Source organism: Macrotis lagotis, chromosome 3 (assembly GCF_037893015.1).
Source record: "Macrotis lagotis isolate mMagLag1 chromosome 3, bilby.v1.9.chrom.fasta, whole genome shotgun sequence".
Classification (NCBI taxonomy): Eukaryota; Metazoa; Chordata; class Mammalia; order Peramelemorphia; family Peramelidae; genus Macrotis; species Macrotis lagotis.
The window spans coordinates 40,784,886-40,805,146 of record NC_133660.1 but is presented as its reverse complement, the minus strand read 5'-3'; the positions used below and the strand labels follow the sequence as shown (position 1 = coordinate 40,805,146).

Below are 20,261 nucleotides of genomic sequence, written 5' to 3'. Positions count from 1 at the left end.
TCTCCAAATTAAAAAAAGAGATTTCAGAATCCTAGAAACCAATGGAAGTAGAGCATTGGATAAGGACTAACCTTTTAAAATTCCTCCTCATGAGAAGAAACATAGTACCAAGGACAGAGCAAGGATGTGGTTGGAGAAAATTACTTGAATGGAAAAACATATATGGGGTCAGTGAGTTGCTGGGAAAGGTCAATGAAAAGAATTTCAAGTCAAATCCTACTATAACCAAAAAGATTACCATAATTTCTGTACAAGAAAATTATTTCTAAACCCTAGGGATAGGACCCCAAAGTCCAAACCAGTAAGTAATACAACAGATCTCGAGGAACAATAAAACATGTTTAGTTCTGTGAACTGTGATCGGATTTTACTTATATAAAACTGGAATTTCATTTAACTTAATGCACCAATTCTCTATATCGACCTTGGAGACTTAGTGACTCTTTCAATCACCTAACTGATAGGAAAAGGAGCAAATTGTCTAGCATGTTGTAAAGACTATATAAATGTTAGCTATTATTATTATTATTATATTGAAATTTTATTCTTTCTCCTTTCTCATTTCTCCTTACATAAAAAATTATATACAATACTTCATAAAAATTACCTTATGTGCTTTGGTGTATACATCTCCATTAAAAAATATATGTATTTGAAAAGCAGAATGAATTCCAAATAGAAAACCTTTGACAAAGATATGAGGAGATACGCTACCACTGTATTTTAGGACCTTACTATCCCACTTAGCAAGCAGATAATCTGATGTATTTTAACTGGTCTCTCACCTAAATCACCATTGTCCCCATCCATCCATCCTCCATACTTCTTCCCCCAGATTAATCTTTCTTTTTTTCTTTTAACTTATTTAAGGCAATGGGGTTAAGTGACTTGCCCAAGGTCACATAGCTAGGCAATTATTAAGTGTCTGAGCCTAGATTTGAACTCAGGTCCTCCTGACTCCAGGGTCAGTGCTCTATCCACTGTGCCACCTAGCTACCCCAGATTAATCTTTCTGAAAGAAAATGTTCACTATGCCACTCCTCTGCTCAAAAAAAAAAAAATCAATGCCTACCCATTGTCTATTAGATAAAGTCCTAAGTCTTTAGTCTGGTTCTCAAGGTCCTTCCATAATCCTGATACTGACCTGTCATTCCATTTTAGCCCAGATGTTCTACTTAAATCTGACATGCACATTCCCACCCAAAGTCTGGACGCACACTGTTCTGCCAACTTTGAATACCCTCCCTCATCTTCCTTGCATTTATTTCACTCATTCTTTGAACACATTTATTAAATAATAATGATGATAATGATGACTAATATTTATATAGTGTTTTGAAGCCTAAAAAGCAATTTATAGATATCATTTCTTTAGATCCTTATATCAAACAGAGGCAGGCAATACTATCTCCATTTTACAGATGAGAAAACTGAGGTTAGTACCTTCCACAAGTCATACTTGAAAGCAGGCTTCCTGACCTAGCCCTCTATCCACAGTGCTACTTAGGAGGTGATAGACTAAGTGGAAAATGGAAAACCCATTCTTTGGATGTGATCAATATGGAAATTCATTCTGCTTTCTTATACTTATTTATTACCAGGATTTCCCCCACTGTGACAATGGGAGGGAGGTAGAAGGGAGAAAAAATACATGAAAACTGAAAACAAAAATACCTGTTAAATTTTTTAAAAATATAATCTAATCCTATTTAGTCTTCAAAAGTTGCTTTGCCTTATTTTATTAGGCAACTTTTCATCTCATGGTCTTATTGCTTTACCCAGATAATATATTCCTTAGTTATCTGGAACTGTTTTTTGCTTCCTAGTATCTCTCATATTATTTAGCACAATGCCTTCTATGTTGACACTCAGGAACCATCTCCTGACTGAATGGAGAGAAGGAAATAAGCATTCACTTGGCTATGTATGCTACACATATTATCTCATTTAATCATCACAACCACCTTCTAATTGGGTGCTGTTATTATCCCCAATTTATAGTTGAAGAAACTGAAGTTGAGGCAAACAAGCTGATTTGTGCAGGGTCACACAAGGAGTCACACCCTCATTATCACCTTGACCACCATGTTCCCTCAGAACCCAACGGAGAAGACCCAGAGTTCTGACCGCAAAAGGATTGGAAGCAGAAATAATTTTGACCTTAGCCATCATTCCTCTGCCTTTGTAGCCTGGCAACTGCTCCTACAGGGGCTAACCAAGCTAGCCAAGACCCAGATAAGAAAGTTCTGCCCATCAAGGTCTCTGGCATCATCAAATGGTTCAACATCCAAAACTGATAGGGTTTTATCAGTGAAAATAAAGAAGAGGTGCTAACATCTGCCTTGCCTCTACATTGCAATATATAAATATGGACAGACATAGATGAACATGTGATACCTTACAATTAATTAGCAAGAACTGCTGACTCACAGCAGGTAAAATGAACACTGACAAGTAAAATTTCAACAAAAACCCAAATGTATTTATTGAATTTCCCATCTGGATCTCTGGGAAGTACCCTTTTCATCTCTGACAAGTTTTAAAGTCCAATATAAAGATAAATGGAGCTGAGAATCAGATCCTCGAACCACTCCATCACAAAGATTAGACCACAATTTCCAAAAAATAATGAAGGCTATTCAATCCCTTTTTACTAAAGTATTATTGCTATTATTTGGTGATGTTTTTGTAAGAGTAAAATGTTGCCATTAAAAACAAAGCATTATTTTAAATACATTGTTTCATTTCTCTTCTATTCATTTTAATGTTTATTTTTGTGCAAATTTTATATTTATGATTATTCCTATAGTAGTACTAGCACAATACCTTGTATGTTGGCACTCAGAAATCATCTCCTGACTGAATGGAGAGAAGGAAGTAAGCATTTATTAGCTGCTTACAGTTTGCCAGCAGGATAGTAATAATACATGTATATTTGCTTTTAAATAAGCAAATAGACATATATTAACAGCATACCCTCAAAAAATTATTATTAAGATGGTTTGGAGATCTCTGGCTATAGATCAGAGAAGAAGGGTAAATAATGCAATTAATGAAAGGGCTTTGCATTAGATTCACTACATTTCTCCTAGGTTTTGTCCTCTGGAAGTCTGAGTTTAAAGAAGAGAAGGGGAAAGTCACCAGGTTTTTGTAGTAACTGATTTATTTTTGGCACAAACATTCAGCATAGCAGCTGAGAGCAAGGGGTTATGGTACTGACAACCAAGGGGCAAATATAGATGTAGCAATTACTTAGCAATCAGCCAACAGGCATTTATTAAATGTCCACCATATTCTAGGTGCTGTGACTAAGTGCTGGAGATGAGAGCAATGATAATGATGATATTGGTGATTATGATGATGGTAACAATAATAATAACAAATAGAATTTAGATAGTACTTTATGTAATTCAATGCAATCCTTACAACAACACTAGGAGGGAGGTATTATTATTATCTCCCATTTTATAGATGTAGAAACTGAGACAAGTAGAAGTAAAGTGACTTGCCCAAGGTCAGAGGCAGAATTAGAAATCAGGACTTGAAGTCCAAGGTTCTATTCATCTAGCTCTCATGAAAAGAAAGCAAGATACATTCCTTGTTCCCAAGGAGTTCACAGTCTAATGGGGGAAATAAAATTCAAACAAGGTACAAACAAGATATATAGAGTATAAATTGGAGATAAGCGAAAGAGGAAATAGATTAACATTAATATTAAGGGATATTGAAGAAATGCCTGAAATGCTTCTTAAATAGATGGTGGACCCTCCTGAAGAAAGACACTACCCTAGACATGAAGTCTAGTCTTATACCTCTCTACCAGGATCCTTCCTCTCAAATTATCTAGTTGCATTTATTCCCTTTCTATTTTATCCTGTACATACTTTATTTATGCTCCCCATTAGACATAAACTCCCTATGAGTAAAGAACAGGGCTATCCTTGCACTTCAAACCCTAGAGGCAAATGTAGTTACTTGATATTTCCTTGAAGAAAATGAGTGTTGTCTTTGTTATTACTATTAGACAGCTTAACCTTCTCTTAAAAGTATCAAAAATTGTTGGCAGATGAATAAGGAAGCCCCGATCTCCAGACCTAGACATCAGTGATTCTTATGACTGCCACAAGACTTTAACTTACCCACACAGTAGCCCACAAGGTTCAGGTACTGTTCCTCTTTACAGCTGGTCCTGCAGTTTCCATTCACAAGAAGAGCATGGGGATGACAACTGATGCAGTCAGAGTCCATAGGACCCTGACACTGTCTGCATGAGGGATGGCACACTAGGAGAAAGAAAATTCCAGAGTCAAGGTCAGGGGTATGCGAATGAAAAATAAACAATATTAATAGACATGTCAAAAACACTCTTAAGAATATTTAACAACATTGGCCACTTAAAGACTTTTGAGGAACCTTGGACAAGAAAGAATCACTGTGAGGGACCACTCCATTCATTGAACTGTCTTTCATTGCTTGTAATCCTGGAAGGATTTTCATGACCTGATGCTGGGTGAGATGAGCAGAACCAGAAGAACACTGTGTACCCTAATAGCAACATGGGGGTGGTGATCAACCTTAGTGGAGTTGCTCATTTCATCAGCACAACAATGAGGAACAATTTGGGGGGGTATCTGTGATGGAGAATACCATCTATATCCAGAGAAAGAATTGTGGAATTTAAACAAAAACCAAAGATTATTACCTTTAATTTTTTAACCCCAGAGAGCTTACATTATAACAAAGAGACAACAAGAATACTGTAATGAAATACAGAATAAATGTAAAATAAATAAATCTAGAGTAGTTTATTACAAAGCAATTGTTGGGAAGTAAGGGGGAATCACTAGCAGGTGAGGGCATCTGAAAAAGTTTCACATAGAATAAAGTTTCTTACACTGAGGTCCTAAAACCACTTAGGGGTCTGCCAATAGATACTAGAGAGTCCATTTAGGGGGGGAAGGTGAAAACATAGAATGGAGAGGAGAAATTGCACCCTATTTTCATTTACCCCTAAGATGATATTCCACCAATTATTTTAAAACATTATTCTGAGGAGAAGCCCAAAGACTTTACTAGATTACCAAAGGGATCTGTGACAAAAAAATAGGTTAAGAAGCTTTATTTATAAGATAGTGCTTCAGTTGCATTTCAGCACTATCCTGCTCATTCTATGGATAAGGAAACTCAGTTTCTTTTTTCAATGCTGTTCATAAGAGTACTGTGACCAACAGACCAATCTTACAGACCACTGTCCCTTCACCACCACCACCACCCCATCTCCATAAGTTAAGTCTTATGATCTAACCAATGGTATACCTGAGAAAAAACTATCAAAAGAGCCAGGACTAAAGACAGGCAGCAAAGGCAGTCACATAAAGGTGAGGACTACACAAGGGACATTTTTTTTTAAGGTTTCTTGTTTGCAAGGCAAAGGGGGTAAAGTGGCTTGCCCAAGGCCACACAGCTAGGTAATTATTATTAAGTGTCTGAGGCCAGATTTGAACTCAGGTACTCCTGACTCCAGGGCCGGTGCTCTATCTATCCACTGTGCCACCTAGCCACCCCACAAGGGATATTCTTAAATATGTTTTGTAAAAAGAAAAAAATTAATTTAAAAAATTTAAAAACATTATTGTAAAAACATACATTTTAATACAAGATAATTCCACACAGATAGAAGAATAGAAACAGCAAGAAGCTAGGGAATAACCAAGGTTTACTTCTGACCATGTCTCAGTGATAACTCTAAGTCAAATTTGCCCCATAGCATCAGAATCTATAGTTCCTCTTACTTGATGTCTAAACTTTGAACATTTTGGCATGCCAAGTCAAATGATAGAGCATAAGAAAAATATCTTGCCAACTTTCAAGTGTCATTAATACTGTCATTGTTGTAGCTCCATTCTTGAATTTTAAATCCTCTGAAGTTCTGGTTATCTCCACTGCTAATTTCTTCCTCCTATCTAATCTCTATTGTATCAACTTGAGTTCAAATCTAGCTTCAAGACACATACTAGCTGTGTGACCTTGGGCAAGTCACTTAACCCTGATTGCCTCACATCAAAGGTCATCTCTAGTCATCTTGATTCATATCAGGTCACTGGACCCAGATGACTCTGGAGGACAAAGGAGGCTCAAACTTTGCATAGCTTTCCCTCACTTAAATCAACTACCTTATGTCATGGTCTTCCTTGAAAATGAAGGACAAACATCATCATCATCATCATCATCATCATCAATATCATTCAGATCTACCTCCAGTTATCCTGATCTATATGATGCCACTAGTCCCAAATGGCTCTGGAGGAGAAAGTGAGACTGGAACTTAGCACAATTTTCTCCCACTTAAATCCAATTCACTTGTAAGTCACAGAATCACTTCCTGATGTCAGAGTCTTCTTGAAGAATGAAGCACAAACAACCATCTTTGTGGTATCTAACTTTAAGGGATAGACAGAGACAGTCTTCTCACTCCTCCCTCCAATCCTTTTTACTTTCAAGCCTTATTGATTAGATTTGTAAGATTACCTACTTCTGGCTAGGAATTTATCAATCTTATATTGTAATCCAGAAATCTGCTTTCTCAGCCAGGATGGTGACTTATTAGAAGATGGTTGAGAAGGCAGAGTATGTGATGCTGAACTTTACCATTACACCAAGAAAACTGGTAGGGGAGAAACTAGTTCCATCTCAACATGGAACAACGCAACTCTTTGCCATATCAGACTAAGACTTCCTGGGGCGTGTGGTAGCGACTCACCTTTGTGAATTGGGAGTATCTATGAGTCAAGATGATACTATTACTCAGTTTTCTCTATTGCTTACTTTATTATTCTTTAGTGATTATAGTTCCTAGCTGAGTTTGCTTAGAGAACATGGACTACATGAGTTCTTAAGTTATATTTGTAATACCCTCACATTAAACAGATCTTAGGGTAGAATTGAGTTATTATGCCCCCTTATACTTAGGGAACACAAATGCCTTATCCTAGCTCTGACAGAGACTATAAAAAGTAAAAGATGCTGCCATATTGCACATGACTCACCAACTAACTCACATAAAGTAGTGTGGAGCACAGTTCTGCTCCACTCACCACACCTCATGGGTACCTGGATCGGAAATTCAATTCCTTCTGCAAAATCATACGAGGTCATTTATCTCTCATGTCACATGCCATAAACCAAGCTGATAAGGTATCTTGTATTTTTTTTTAAAGAGAGTCACCTTAGGGTGTGAGCAATAAAAAAGGAGGGCAGCAGTGCCTAACAGGAGAAGGCAGCTGCAGTGGTATTAGTATTGCCAAGGCAGGCAGCAGGCACTGAGTTCATGGGAGAAAATAGACAGGTCTCTTTGCCAAGGTCAGGGGAGATCTAAGTAAGACTGATACTGATAGTAGGGTGGGGGAGGGCAAAGGAGGCATGAAGCAGGGGGTGGAAGGGGTCCTCTTTTCTGGCAGATAGCTGGGGAAAGCAAAAGCAGCAATTTCAGGGAAACCCAACTGCTTCTCCTTCAGGCAAGGAGCCAAGATGAGTTCAGCAAGGCGAGAAAAGCAAATGGAACATTGATTAAAAGGCTAGCAACAACCATCACTCCACATTCCTGCGAATGGAACTTGGAAGCAGCTAATCTCCCAGATAGCAGTCTTCCCAGGATGAACCCTACAAGCCTTTGCCTCCCTTTTCCAGTATCTTCCCAGTGACCTAGGAAGACTGCTGAACCATGGTACCATCTGCCAGGATTCATGTGGGTGGGGAGATGGATTACACAAAAGTTTGTGCTAGAAGCATTCTAACTTTGGTTTCAAACAAAATTTAATTAAAACACAGGGAAACTAAACAGACTTTGTGGGGAAAATACCCAAATACTAATAGCTTTGAACAGACATAAAAATTTAGAAACCAATGGGACTATATTTTTCCCTTGCAAGCCTGCATAAAGATGAAACAATCCACCTGGAGAATAAACATCTTTTTAAATGCTTTGGTTAAAAATGTTTCACAAGGAAAGTTCTGGAGGAAAATAATACTTAGCTTATACTAAGTAGGATAAAATAGAATTTTACAAACCATTGTGTTCTAGGTGCATTTGGGGGCAGGAAATATATTAATAGAACCCATAAATGCTGGTCCTGGGACATGGCAGAAAACTAAGAAAATGGAAGTTGAGGAAACACTGAAGCAAAAAAGAAGTAAGGTTATCTCCCTATAGAAACTTTGCTCTATGTAATATTTTCATATTTCACAAGAGCAGAAAAATATCAGTAGCATTGATATTTTCTCACAGTATCAATATTCATATCACATGGAACACTAGGGTTTTGAGGAACAGAGATTTTTAATAAAATGGAGAAACTAAAATATTTGAACTATGAAGATCCAAAAGATCAAATCCATACCTCCATTTCATGGCATATAAACTGCAGAATCTGAGAGGTAGAAAAAGAATATCTATTCTAACCAGGGGTCTGCTAGGAAATATTTAATTATCAGTTCTCAGTAGCGGTGGGGTGGGGAGAGGAAGGAAGGAATGGGTGACAGGGGAAATTGTTTACATGCATACTTTTAAGTTTAATCATTACAGTAATTATAGCATTTTCTTAATCACATCCCAGTCAAAAAATTAATAAAGTCCTGATTGGTGATAATTTGATGATTTCTGAGGATACTTTGGATTTCATTGTGTATATTTACAATGAAAATTTAACAATCAGCTCTCATGAATAGGTATGAGCAAAATCTTACTCTAGTCTAAGCCATGCCTGACCAAGAATTGCCCTGCCCCTCCACCTGAAAATACCCAATAAGTCATCACTCAGTCTTCATTTGGAAACCCCTTCAATAAGGCAGAGTACAGTCTCTCCCAAGATAGTGAGAGATCCTTGGTAGTTGCCTCTGCAAATTCAACCTAGAATTTCTGGTTCTATATTCAGGAGACAAAGACAGGCAAGTGTTATATTTCTTCTCTGTGGAAATACTTCTAGACTTGAAGACAAATGATAGCCCCTGAGTCTTCTTCTATGTGGAAAAAGATTTCCAAACTCCTTCATCCATTTTTTTATGTGACACCAGTTCAAAACTCTTCACCATTTTGGTCACCTCTTCTGGAAGATCTATGGCTCATAAGCCTCTTTCCTGAAATGTGGTCCCAGGAATTGAATGCAATGGCTCTAACATAGTCTTATCACAAGAGAGTACAGCCAGACTCTACCTCCCTAGACACTAGGAGTCCTAATGTCTCCTAGGGTCCTATTAGTATATACAGCCACCATTGCCTTCTACTGAGTTCACTAAAACTACCAGGTTCACTTCAAATTGACATTTGCATTTTACCCCCAAAATAAGGCAATCTATTTATACTTTTTGTATGTCACCTTATTCAACACAGCCCCCCAATGCTCAAACTGTCAAGATCCCTAGTGTGTGTTTAACCCACATTTCAAAGTGTTGACTTTGCAGTATCTGAAGATAGGAAGTGAAGATGTGGTATATCTTTATCCTAGTCATCAATTAAGACTATAGAAGCAGGCTTATCCTCAATGAGTCCCTAGTAAGAATGTGCCCTCTATCTGCCCTGCATGGGCTGTTCCTATTTCTGGTTCTCCCTGCCTCAGCAACCACAAGATGTTCCCATTTTTATACCCAGGAAGTCATGACTCGTAAACATCTTACACTCTACGTGTAATGTTCTTATCTACTTGGACCAGGACCAAAAAAACCTCAGGAATGCTGAGGCCAATGGGGATAGAGTTGTAATAGACTGTCTCCCCACAAGCTAGTTGTCTTATAAAGGAGGCTGAGCAAGCTGACCTTCTGATCAGAAAGGGTGGTTCTGATACAGGACCATGGACAGATTCCCAGGGTACTGCCATAGAAATCTCATCCTGGATGGATGCCAAAGTCTTAAGAACGCACTAGTTGTAATATCACTTAATTATGAGATCATCTAATTCACATCTTTTCCTCATTTCCGCAAGACTAGTAAGTAAGCTCCTTGAAAATGGAGACTTTTTTCCTTCTTAACCCAAATTTTAGCACACTTAACATGTGACAGCTATTTTAAAAATGTATGTTAATGTTTTTAACAGGATTTGATTTTCTTGCTTTCTTAAGGGGGGGAGAGATAATGCAACCTTGAAAACAAAATAAAACTGAATTTTTTTAAAGTATTGAAACTGAAATAAGTTGAGGATCTATTTCAAATTCTTTCCTAAAAATCTAGGTAGACTATATCGCACATGTCTCAAATCTACCTATTTCTACCTGACTACAATGTAAGAGATAGTAATGTTAATCTAGTGTGACCAGTCACTCACAAAGCCAGAATACCTCTTTCTGATCACCTCTACCTCCTTTTTCTAGAATGCTTACTAACTATCCTTTTAATATTACATTATGGTGTAATGTACTAGCCCTCAATGTCTTCTGGTATATATAATATATTATTCCCCTAATACCTTTATATATGTATGTTTTAAAATATACCAGCCCCAAATACCTTCTGATATAATATACTATTCCCAAATATCCTCAGAATTTTTTTCCAGGAATCCTCCAAGCTCAGTGGCATATTATTTTAAATTTCTACTTTCTTCCTTTCTTTTTTTTTTTTGACATTTAGACATTTGACCTTACTCCCATCCTGTGGCATGGCTGAGGCAGCTAGGTGACACTATGAATAACACAGAACTCAGGTACTGAGTTCAAATACAGGCTCAGATACTTACTAGTTGTGTAATTTTTAGTGCCTCAACTTTCCCATCTGTACAATGGGGTGATTATAACACCCACCTCCCAGAATTGTGAGGATCATATGGGATAACATCTATAAAGAAATTAGGACAGTGTCTAATGCATAGTAATAACATATAAATGCTTATTCCTATCCCTGTACTACTTTGGTCATTCTCCATCATCTTCTAAAGCACATGGTCCACAAACACCCCTGAACACACCCTAATCAGGTTAAAATGTAGTTGTGCCATATGATTTTGGTGTGATGATGTATTAATATGTTGGGTAAATGTTTAAGCATGTGTGGCTTTCTAAGTCAATGTGCATTCCATAGAGATCCTTCTGTATAGTCATGTTTTTGCCATTTCCATTTGAGTTAAACACCCATCTTCTAAAGCAATCCCATTTGGTAGTTTTCTCACTAGATTGTAGATTGTCTAGGCAACAGGTCTGATTCATCAAGGACAACTACGGTAGATACTCACTGACTATCTCCCTGGATTTTCATGGGTATTTACTCCCCATTGTACCCCTTTATTCTATCTTTTTCAATTCAAAGATCATTCTCCTTAAAACATAACAAAACAAAAACAGCAGCCTACCAATGGCAGGAATTTGTCTTTCTCTACCATCTGTCAATAATGTTGCATAGACTGTTAACAGTCTTGTCCTTTCTCTATTCCTCCTCCTTTTCTTAAGAGAATTTTTTTAGATCCTCTTTTTTGTAACCCTAAGCTGTACTTGCCCACATGACCCATTAGCACTCTTAACCATACTCTTATAAGGGAGCATCATGATAAATCAAGAAACATACAATCCAAAGGAGCTTCAGAGAGGGAAGGAGAGAAGATATGGACACACTGTGAAATCAGGAAATTGTGACAAGGGCAACAGTGACATTTGGGCAAAGAATTCTGAGAAATTTAGGAAGGGAGAGATCACTTTCATTTATGGGGAAGGAAGAATTCATGGAGGAGTTATTCCTAAAGAGTTATACCATGCTTTTCTATTCATTCTGTTATTTTTCATTTTATGCACATATCCTTTAAAAATCCAATTAGATGGTTAAGTACCCTGTTCCATATCAGTCATAAACCTTGAGTGAAACTCCAGAGCATAGTTCTGCTTTACTTAAATCCAATTCACATGCAAATCAGGATAACACCCTCATGATGTCATTGGCCTTCTTCAAGAACTGGGACAAATAATACCTCCCTTTTCCTCCTAGTTGGAGGGAAATAAATATTGTTCTTTGTGTCTTCAGAATTCCTAAAGTTTCCATTCCCTTCTTGGCCTAACTTCCTCTCTAGAATTTCAGATCACAGAAGTCATCCTGCACACCTGGAAATGAGTTTTCCCAAATTCTGGGGGCATATCAGATCATTGTAAGTTTTTCCTTCCTCTACCAAAAATTCTAAAACATGTTGGCCACTCCCTCACAAGGTCCCCATCATTTCTACTCCAGCAGTCCATGTCTCCAGATCAATAAAAATTAAGCCCAGAAAAATAATTGCCCCATGTTACTTCCTCTACTTTTTGAAGATTGAAATTTTGATTAAGGCAACTTAATAAACTATTACTTGCTTTGCTTTTGTCAAACCAGCAGATGTCTGGATACCTGAAGCCCAATCCCACCCCAACCCATCACTATGTGATGACTATTCTAAGCTTGAGATCTAGTTCCCATAATTCTCACTAAATTTTAGTTTAGGTGGTCTGGAATATTCTCTTATGAGTATATGCAAAATAGTTTTCTGTTCATTGTTCTTCATCCAAAGGCTTTCCAACATGTCTTCCTCCTCTGGTTCTTGAATTTCCTTACATAAATGGCAACTCTTCATATGCAATGCTATCCTACTTTTTTTTTTTTAGGTTTTTGCAAGGCAAATGGGGTTAAGTGGCTTGCCCAAGGCCACACAGCTAGGTAATTATTCAGTGTCTGAGACTGGATTTGAACCCAGGTACTCCTGACTCCAGGGCTGGTGCTTTATCCACTTCCCCAGCTAGCCACCCCTATCCTACTTCTTGAGAAAAAATTATACGCCCTTCCAAAGCTATATTCCCATCATGAATCTTAGTCCATCAAGTCTCAGTGACACTCATCAGGACCTATTTCTCTGCATGCGTTAGACTGTAGTTCACCTAGCTTACTACCTATATTTTGCTGTTGTTGTTTTATCATTTTATTATTTTTAACTAGAAAATATTTGTTTTAGTCCTTTCTGTGTTTGCGTAGGGCCATCCAAAGACCCATGTTCTATTAACTAAAAACAAATTTAAAGAACATTTGATCTTATATCTTGTGAGCTTCAGGGTATCTCTACTGAAACAGGATCATACCATCTGGAATTTAAAGTTAAAAGCCTTAGAAACTAAATCCTCGGGGCGGCTAGATGGTCCAGTGGATAAAGCACCTGCCCTGGAGTCAGGAGTACCTGGGTTCAAATCCAGTCTCAGACAATAATTACCTAGCTGTGTGGCCTTGGGCAAGCCACTTAACCCCATTTGCCTTACAAAAAAAAAAATCTAAAAAAAAAGAAGCTAATCCTCTTATTTGCAGGTAAGGAAATGGAGACAGAATGGGTAAATGATTTGCCACAGGTAGAGTCTGAATCAGAATTTGAACCTAAATCTTCCTGACCTCAAGTCTCACATACTATTATTCATTATCATGTTATTTCTCTTGTCATTTTCTTACCAAGTAGCTATTCAATCTCTCTAAAGTATGTTTATACATTGCCAGTTGTATACCTCATCCTTCCTTTTCAATAAAGACCTTTCTCATCCTCAAACCCCAATTTCTTAGTCACCTGTTCAGCTTCAAAATTTGTCTTTCTCTTTTGATAGGCAGCAAAAATTAAAATACCACCCATGTTCCTCAGGCGACAGCCTGTTGGTAAATGTTTAACAACCAGTTTTCTGGGAGGAAAGCTTCTGATGGAGGCCACACTTTTTAAAAGTTTAAAAAGTTAACATTTTCTCTATCACTTCCTTAAGTTAATTAACATATTCTCTATCACTTCCTTAGGTCTAGATAATTAACAAAATAAATCAAACTACTTTGCAGTGGTTACTGATTTCCAAGGCGTAAATGCTCACACACTGAAAATTTAACAATTGGTTCTGAGAGCCAGTTGGAACAGACTCCTCCACACTTCTGCCTTAAGGTCTTGAATTTCTTGCCCAGGATTTCACAACTTTTTGTAATGCTTTCTAGGTTCCTTCTGGCAATAACATTCAAACCCACATGAATCACCAGAAGTGGATATTAGTCATCTGGTTTGACAAGCCTTGGAAGGTTCTACGGAAAACAGAAGAAATAACTCACCTGACTTACCCTCAATAGGAATCAACAAGCACTGCTAAGAATCTTTTCTGCATCTGATCCTTCCTGGATGATTGCCCACCTGAGAGCGCCTATCCATACACTGAATTCCTAAGAAAGCAAGGAGCTGCTTCCCTCAAGGCAAACTGCTCTTCAGAGAGTCTTATTTTTGTTTCTCAGCTACAAGTATTCCATGTTTCTTCTTCTTCTTCTTCCCTTTGTTCTCAGAATGACCTTCTTTTACCCTCTGACCTCCCAATACAAAGCAGGATTCTCCTTGGTCCATCAGAATGCTTTTTCTTATTTTCAACTTCCCCTCCCTGTAGGATTCTTCTTGATCTCTTGAGATCCTTTTTCTTCTTATTTTTCATATGGAATTTTCCCCCTATTGTTAATCACTATGATATTTCATTCTTTCAAATAGGTCCTTCATTTCATGAGTACCACATTAATACCTGGAAAATAACATTCAACTCACTTTTTCTTTTTCAACTAATAAGCAAGAGGATGGAATTCATCATTTTCTCTAAATCAAAGGCTCTTAACATGGGATACATGAACTTGTTTTCTTCAGCTATCTTAATTATTTCAATATAATTGACTTTCTTTTAAATCCATGTATTTTATTTTACATATTTAAAAACATTATTCTGAGAAAGGATGCATTTTAAGAAACTTTTCCCTAAAACCTTAATTTCACCAAACTTCCCTATTTTCTTTTAGGGTACAACAGCCTTTTCATCCTTAGAACATTCTTTCATTTATCCCTCTTCTTCTCTCATTCCAACCCATAAGTTATCAAGTTTCAGTGATTCTACTTTCCTTTTCTCTTTTTTTTTAGTTTTTTTTAGGCTTTCTTTTTTTAGGTTTTTTTTTTTTTTTTTTTTAGCAAGGCAAATGGGGTTAAGTGGCTTGCCCAAGGCCACACAGCTAAGTAATTATTAAGTGTCTGAGGCTGGATTTGAACTCAGGTACTCCTGACTCCAGGGCCAGTGCCCTATCTACTGTGCCACCTAGCTGCCCCATTCTTTCAAAAAGTTTTAAATGATTTGCTATAAACACTGCTAAACATCAATTGAATCAATAATAATTACATCACAATGATTATTTAAGTATATCTTTATTGACATGGCAGCATGATAATTAGGCCATTATCACCTCTTACCTAGACTTTTCTAATAACTACCTATCTGTTCTCCTTGCCTTGAGTCTGCTCTCTACTTCAAACATCACTCATTCAATAAAAATCATCTTCTTAAACCACAGATCTCTGTATGAAACTCAAAAACATTCATCAGTTATCTATTGTGTAATGCTTACATATAAGGTCCTCCAAAACCTGGCTCCTTACCTTTCTACTCCTATTATTTATCTCCTTCAGATACTATATGCTCCAAGAAAACTGGACTTAGCTTTTCCGGGATCTTGGTATTATAATTCCTGCCTCCGTACATTTGCATAATTCTCCAAATCTGGAATATATTCTCTGTCCAAGCCAACTTTCCAGACTCTGTTTCTTCCACTGTGGTGACTTTGCTGGCTCCCTTAAGCTAATATTGCCCTCTCCTATCCCAAACTGCCTAATTTAGACAAATATGGACCATTTGTATCCAACTAGGGGTAGAATCTAGTCAACCACAATCAGACACACTGTATCCTGATCCCTGCAAAGGGATGTCATTTTAGACCTATTCAAGAATGGTAAGTAATATTCATTATACTTGCCTCAAACATACTACCTGTCTTCCCTACAGTCCCTAGCAAGTATCATAAAAGCAGGGAATATTTCACTGTTGTCTTTATAACCCCAGCATCTAATAGAATTCCTTGTGTGTGTGTGTGTAAAAATATATATAGATATATATTATATTTAATATATTTTATTATATATATATAATAAATTAAATATTTTATATATAATAAATGTATATTTATAAGGTGATCAGTGATATTTAAGCTCTCTTTCTTCAACCTGTTTTCCAAACTATTTTTGGAATATAATATATAAATATTTATATATATAATAAATATATAATCAATGCTTGTTGGATTGAATGTCTATTCATGTACAAATTATCATCATTGTCAAAAGATGTGCTGAGTTCTTTGCAGGATAAGGAGAGGAGTCAATAGAGAGCGTGTTTTCAAAGCCAATCAACTTTCATACCCTTTCACTCACCCACCCAACTACCAGGCAAAGCAGTAAAAAATATAAATTATAGGCCAAAATATTCACAGCAACATTTTTTGGAGTAGCAAAGAACTGGAAGCACATGGAGATATTCATCAACTGAGTCAGCATGGAACAAATGGTGTCAAGTGAATGTAATGGATTGATACGACACCATACAAAATGAAAAAATGTAAAGAACTGAGAGCAAAACTTACTGGAGCAGATACCCTGCTGGCTGAAAAATCCATGTGGGCAATGGAGCAGGCATCGGCCATCCAAGAGGACTTGAGAAAAGATGCAGGATGTGCAATTGTCTGGACTCTTCCCTTGACATGCCAAACAGGAATCATGACAAGCTAGAAAAAGATATAGCGAGAGGTGGTGATTAACAAGGAAAAAGAAATAAAAATTGGCATCTGGTTTTACTCTGCTAGAATGAGACAGCTCAAAGCAGTCTCTTTCCAAGACAATTGTATCTCGCTTTCTCCAGAAACTGAAAAGCAAGTCTTAGTGCTTTTAACCTCCAATGTTCTCATATTTATTCCCTTCTCTCAAATCACATAATCAAAAGCCAACTTTGCTTTTTCCTGGACTACTGGTCCAGTCTTCCAACTGAATTCCTTGCTTCAAGTCTCTCATCTCTCCAATATATTCTTTTTTTTTTTTAGATTTTTTTCAAGGCAATGGGGTTAAGTGGCTTGCCCAAGGCCACATGGCTAGGTAATTATTAATTGTCTGAAGTTGGGTTTGAACCCAGGTACTCCTGACTCCAAGGCTGGTGCTCTATCCACTGAACCACCTAGCCACCCCTCTCCAATATATTCTTACAGAGAAATTAAAATATATCACAAAGTGAATAACTATAAAACTTGAGTTAGATTTACAATAAAAATGAAAATCAGGACTTATAGTTAAAATGAAAGGTCATAATAGAACCCAGTTCTCTAAAATATACTCTAGCAAAGATCAAGAAAAAGCACTGGATGAAATAAGAATCATAAAATGCCTAACAACCCAACAGTAAGCACTTCTCTTCAGCCCCAGACTGTACCAAAAGACAAAAAAATCCTTAAAGGATCAAATGAGGGAATTCTATCTGGGAATATAATGGGACCTCAGGTGAATAGCTTTGAAACCAGCCAGCAAACTGGTCAGAAATTATCTAGGGGGACAGGAAGCTTGCCAGCATAGTAGATGAGAACACCCCATCCAAGAGTTTGGAAGGAAACAAAATCTGGTACCAGAGAAAAAAAATTTCCAAATTCAAAACTAAGGTTAAAGACAAGAGCAAGCAAAAAGAAAATACAAAATGTCATAAAGAAATTCTATGGTTAAGAGACACTCAAGAGGTAAAGCCAGAAGTATAATTCTACAACTACTAGAAAAGCCTGAGGGGGGGGAACAAATAGGCCATTTGGAATATGAGTATTAGGAAGAAACTAAGCAGAAAATAAAAAGTGAAATAAGAATGCTAGAGAAAAAAAAATGGAAGAAAAATAAATAGGTTAGGTCTCATCTCCAAATACATAAGGAATTGATTCAAATTTAGATAAAAAAAGGCCATCTTCAATTGAAAAATGGGTTAAGGATAGGAATAGAGCATTCTCAAAAGGAAGAAATCAAGGCTATTTCTATAAAAAGGTGCTTCAAATTATCACTAATTAGAGACATGAAAATTAGAGTAATTCTGAGATTCTACCTGATATCCTTCAGAACAGAAAAGTTGACAAAAAAATGAAAATGATAAATGCTGAAGTTGCTTTTAAAAAAAGAGCATTTGAATGTACTGCTCATGGTCCTGTGAATGAGTACACCCATTTTGGAAAAAAAAAAATTGGAATTAAAGACAAAAGATGAAAGTTGTGAAAAACAGAATGGAGCAAAAAAGCATTCAGTGAACCAAGGAGAGATTTAGAATTGGTAAAAGTCAAAAGATTGAAAAAATATTAAAATTCTAAGACCAAAAATAGTTTGGAAAACAGGTTGACAAAAGAGAACTTAAATATCATTGCTCACCCTAAAAATCATGACATCAGTAGCAGCAGCAGCAGCAACATCAAAACAGTAATCCCATTTCATAGCACTTCAGGGTTTTGCAAAATGCTTTACCATATTATCTTGTTTGATCCTCACAACAATCCTGAGAGGCATGTGCTAGTGGTATTACCCCATAGTACAACTGGAGAAACTAAAGTAGTAACTTCACAAGTAGCATACAACTAGTGAGCATCTGAGGAAGGATTTGAACTCTTTAAGTCCATCATACTAATCACTATACCATGTAGCTGCCTAAACAGAAAAAAAAATCTAGATACCATATTTTAAGAAATCTTTGAATAAAACTGGTCAGATATATCAGAACCTGAGGACAAAATAAAAATAGAATCCACCTGTCAAAAGAACCCCCAAATTTAAAGGACACTCAGAAATGCCAGACAAAATCCAGAACTTCCACATCAGAAAAAAATAGTACTATAAACAACCAAAAAAGGAAAATTTTTAAGTACCAAGGAACCACAATTTGGACAAATTATGATTTAGCAGCAACTACTATGTAATAAAGAAAAGAAAATCTTAAAAGGCAAATAAAGGCTTACAACCAGAAACAATTCTACAAGACAGAGTATAATCTTATAGAGAAAGAAAACCTAGAACTCTGAGAGAATAAATGATTTTCAAAGAGTGCTGATCAAAATGCCAGAGCTGATTAGAAACTCTAAAATATAGACACAGGGATCAAGAAAAACCTAGAAAGATAAATACATTTGAACTAAGGAAAAGGACTGAAAGTTAATGAAGTGTTTATCTTCTGAAAGAGAAGAGGTAAGTGGTTGTTTAGAACTCCACTTTCTTTACATAAAATCAAAAAATTTTGAACATTCAAAACCAATGCAGACAAAATTAGAAGGAAAGCAAGAAACTGGGGTGGAGATGCAGCAAGTCAACTCTGATAAAGGTCTCATTTCTCAGATACTATAGATAACTAAATTAAAATTGTAAAAGAGGATCCATTTCCCAAATGATAAATGGACAAAGGATATGAACTGGGAGTTTTCAGATGAAATAAAAACAATCAAAAGTCATATAAAAATGCTAAATCATCAAAAATACTAATTTCTTAGAGAAAAGCTAATTGAAACAATCCCAAAAGTCATGCCCATAAGATGGGCTAATCGAACAGAAAAGAAAAATGACAAATATTGGAGATGTCAAAAATACTAAAAAAAAAAAAACAAAACAGAAAAAGAAAAAGGTCTATAAATTCCAGATACCAAACTATACTACAAAATACTAATTATAAAACAATTTGGTATTGGTTAAAAAGAGGAAAAGCAAATCAGTGTTAGTTTAATGCTATGAAATTCAGAACAAAAGCAAAATGGTGCTCTATAAAATCTAAAACATCAATTACTAAGATAATGAGTCAATACTCAATAAAAATTACTAGGGGGGGAATGAAAAAATCTTCCAGAAATTATTTTTTTTTTATATTTTTGCAAGGCAAATGGAATTAAGTGGCTTGCCCAAGGCCACACAGCTAGGTAATCATTAAGTGTCTGAGGCCAAATTTGAACTCAGGTACTACTAACTCCAGGGCCGGTGCTCTATCCACTGTGCCACCTGGCCGACCCCAGAAATTAATTTTTGACCAAGCTCTTATATAATTTACCACAATAAGCTTCAGAAGGAAATATGGTCCAGTATAAAGGGTCATGATATAAGCAAAATAAAGAATTAGGAAAAGAAATAACTTTTATAAGTTATCAATAGGAGAAGAGTTTGACAAGACAAACAAGAAAAGATTAAAGGAGGTAAATGGACAATGCTGATTTCATAAAATTAAAAAATTTCACACAGATTAAATCTATCTAAATCTACATAGAAACAAATGCTCCAAATCACTAGTAATGAGAGAAAGGCAAATTAAAGCAAGCAAGGTTCTACTTCACATGCCCTAAATTCACAAAAATGGCAACATAAAAAAATGACAATCATTGAAAGGACGGGCACACAGATGTACTGTTGAGAGAA

At 36.4% G+C, this 20,261-nt stretch overlaps 1 protein-coding gene across 1 annotated transcript in view; it reads right to left on the bottom strand.

Moving 5' to 3' along the window:
* FRAS1 (Fraser extracellular matrix complex subunit 1) overlaps nt 1–20,261 on the bottom strand; it is a 502,816-nt gene that overhangs the window by 223,908 nt on the left and 258,647 nt on the right. Inside the window, exons 19-20 of the mRNA XM_074231550.1 lie at nt 16,445–16,585; nt 4,140–4,283 (exon numbers count right to left, since the gene is read on the bottom strand). Of these exons, the coding sequence (XP_074087651.1) occupies nt 4,140–4,283; nt 16,445–16,585 (285 nt within the window). The remainder of the gene's footprint in view (nt 1–4,139; nt 4,284–16,444; nt 16,586–20,261) is intronic.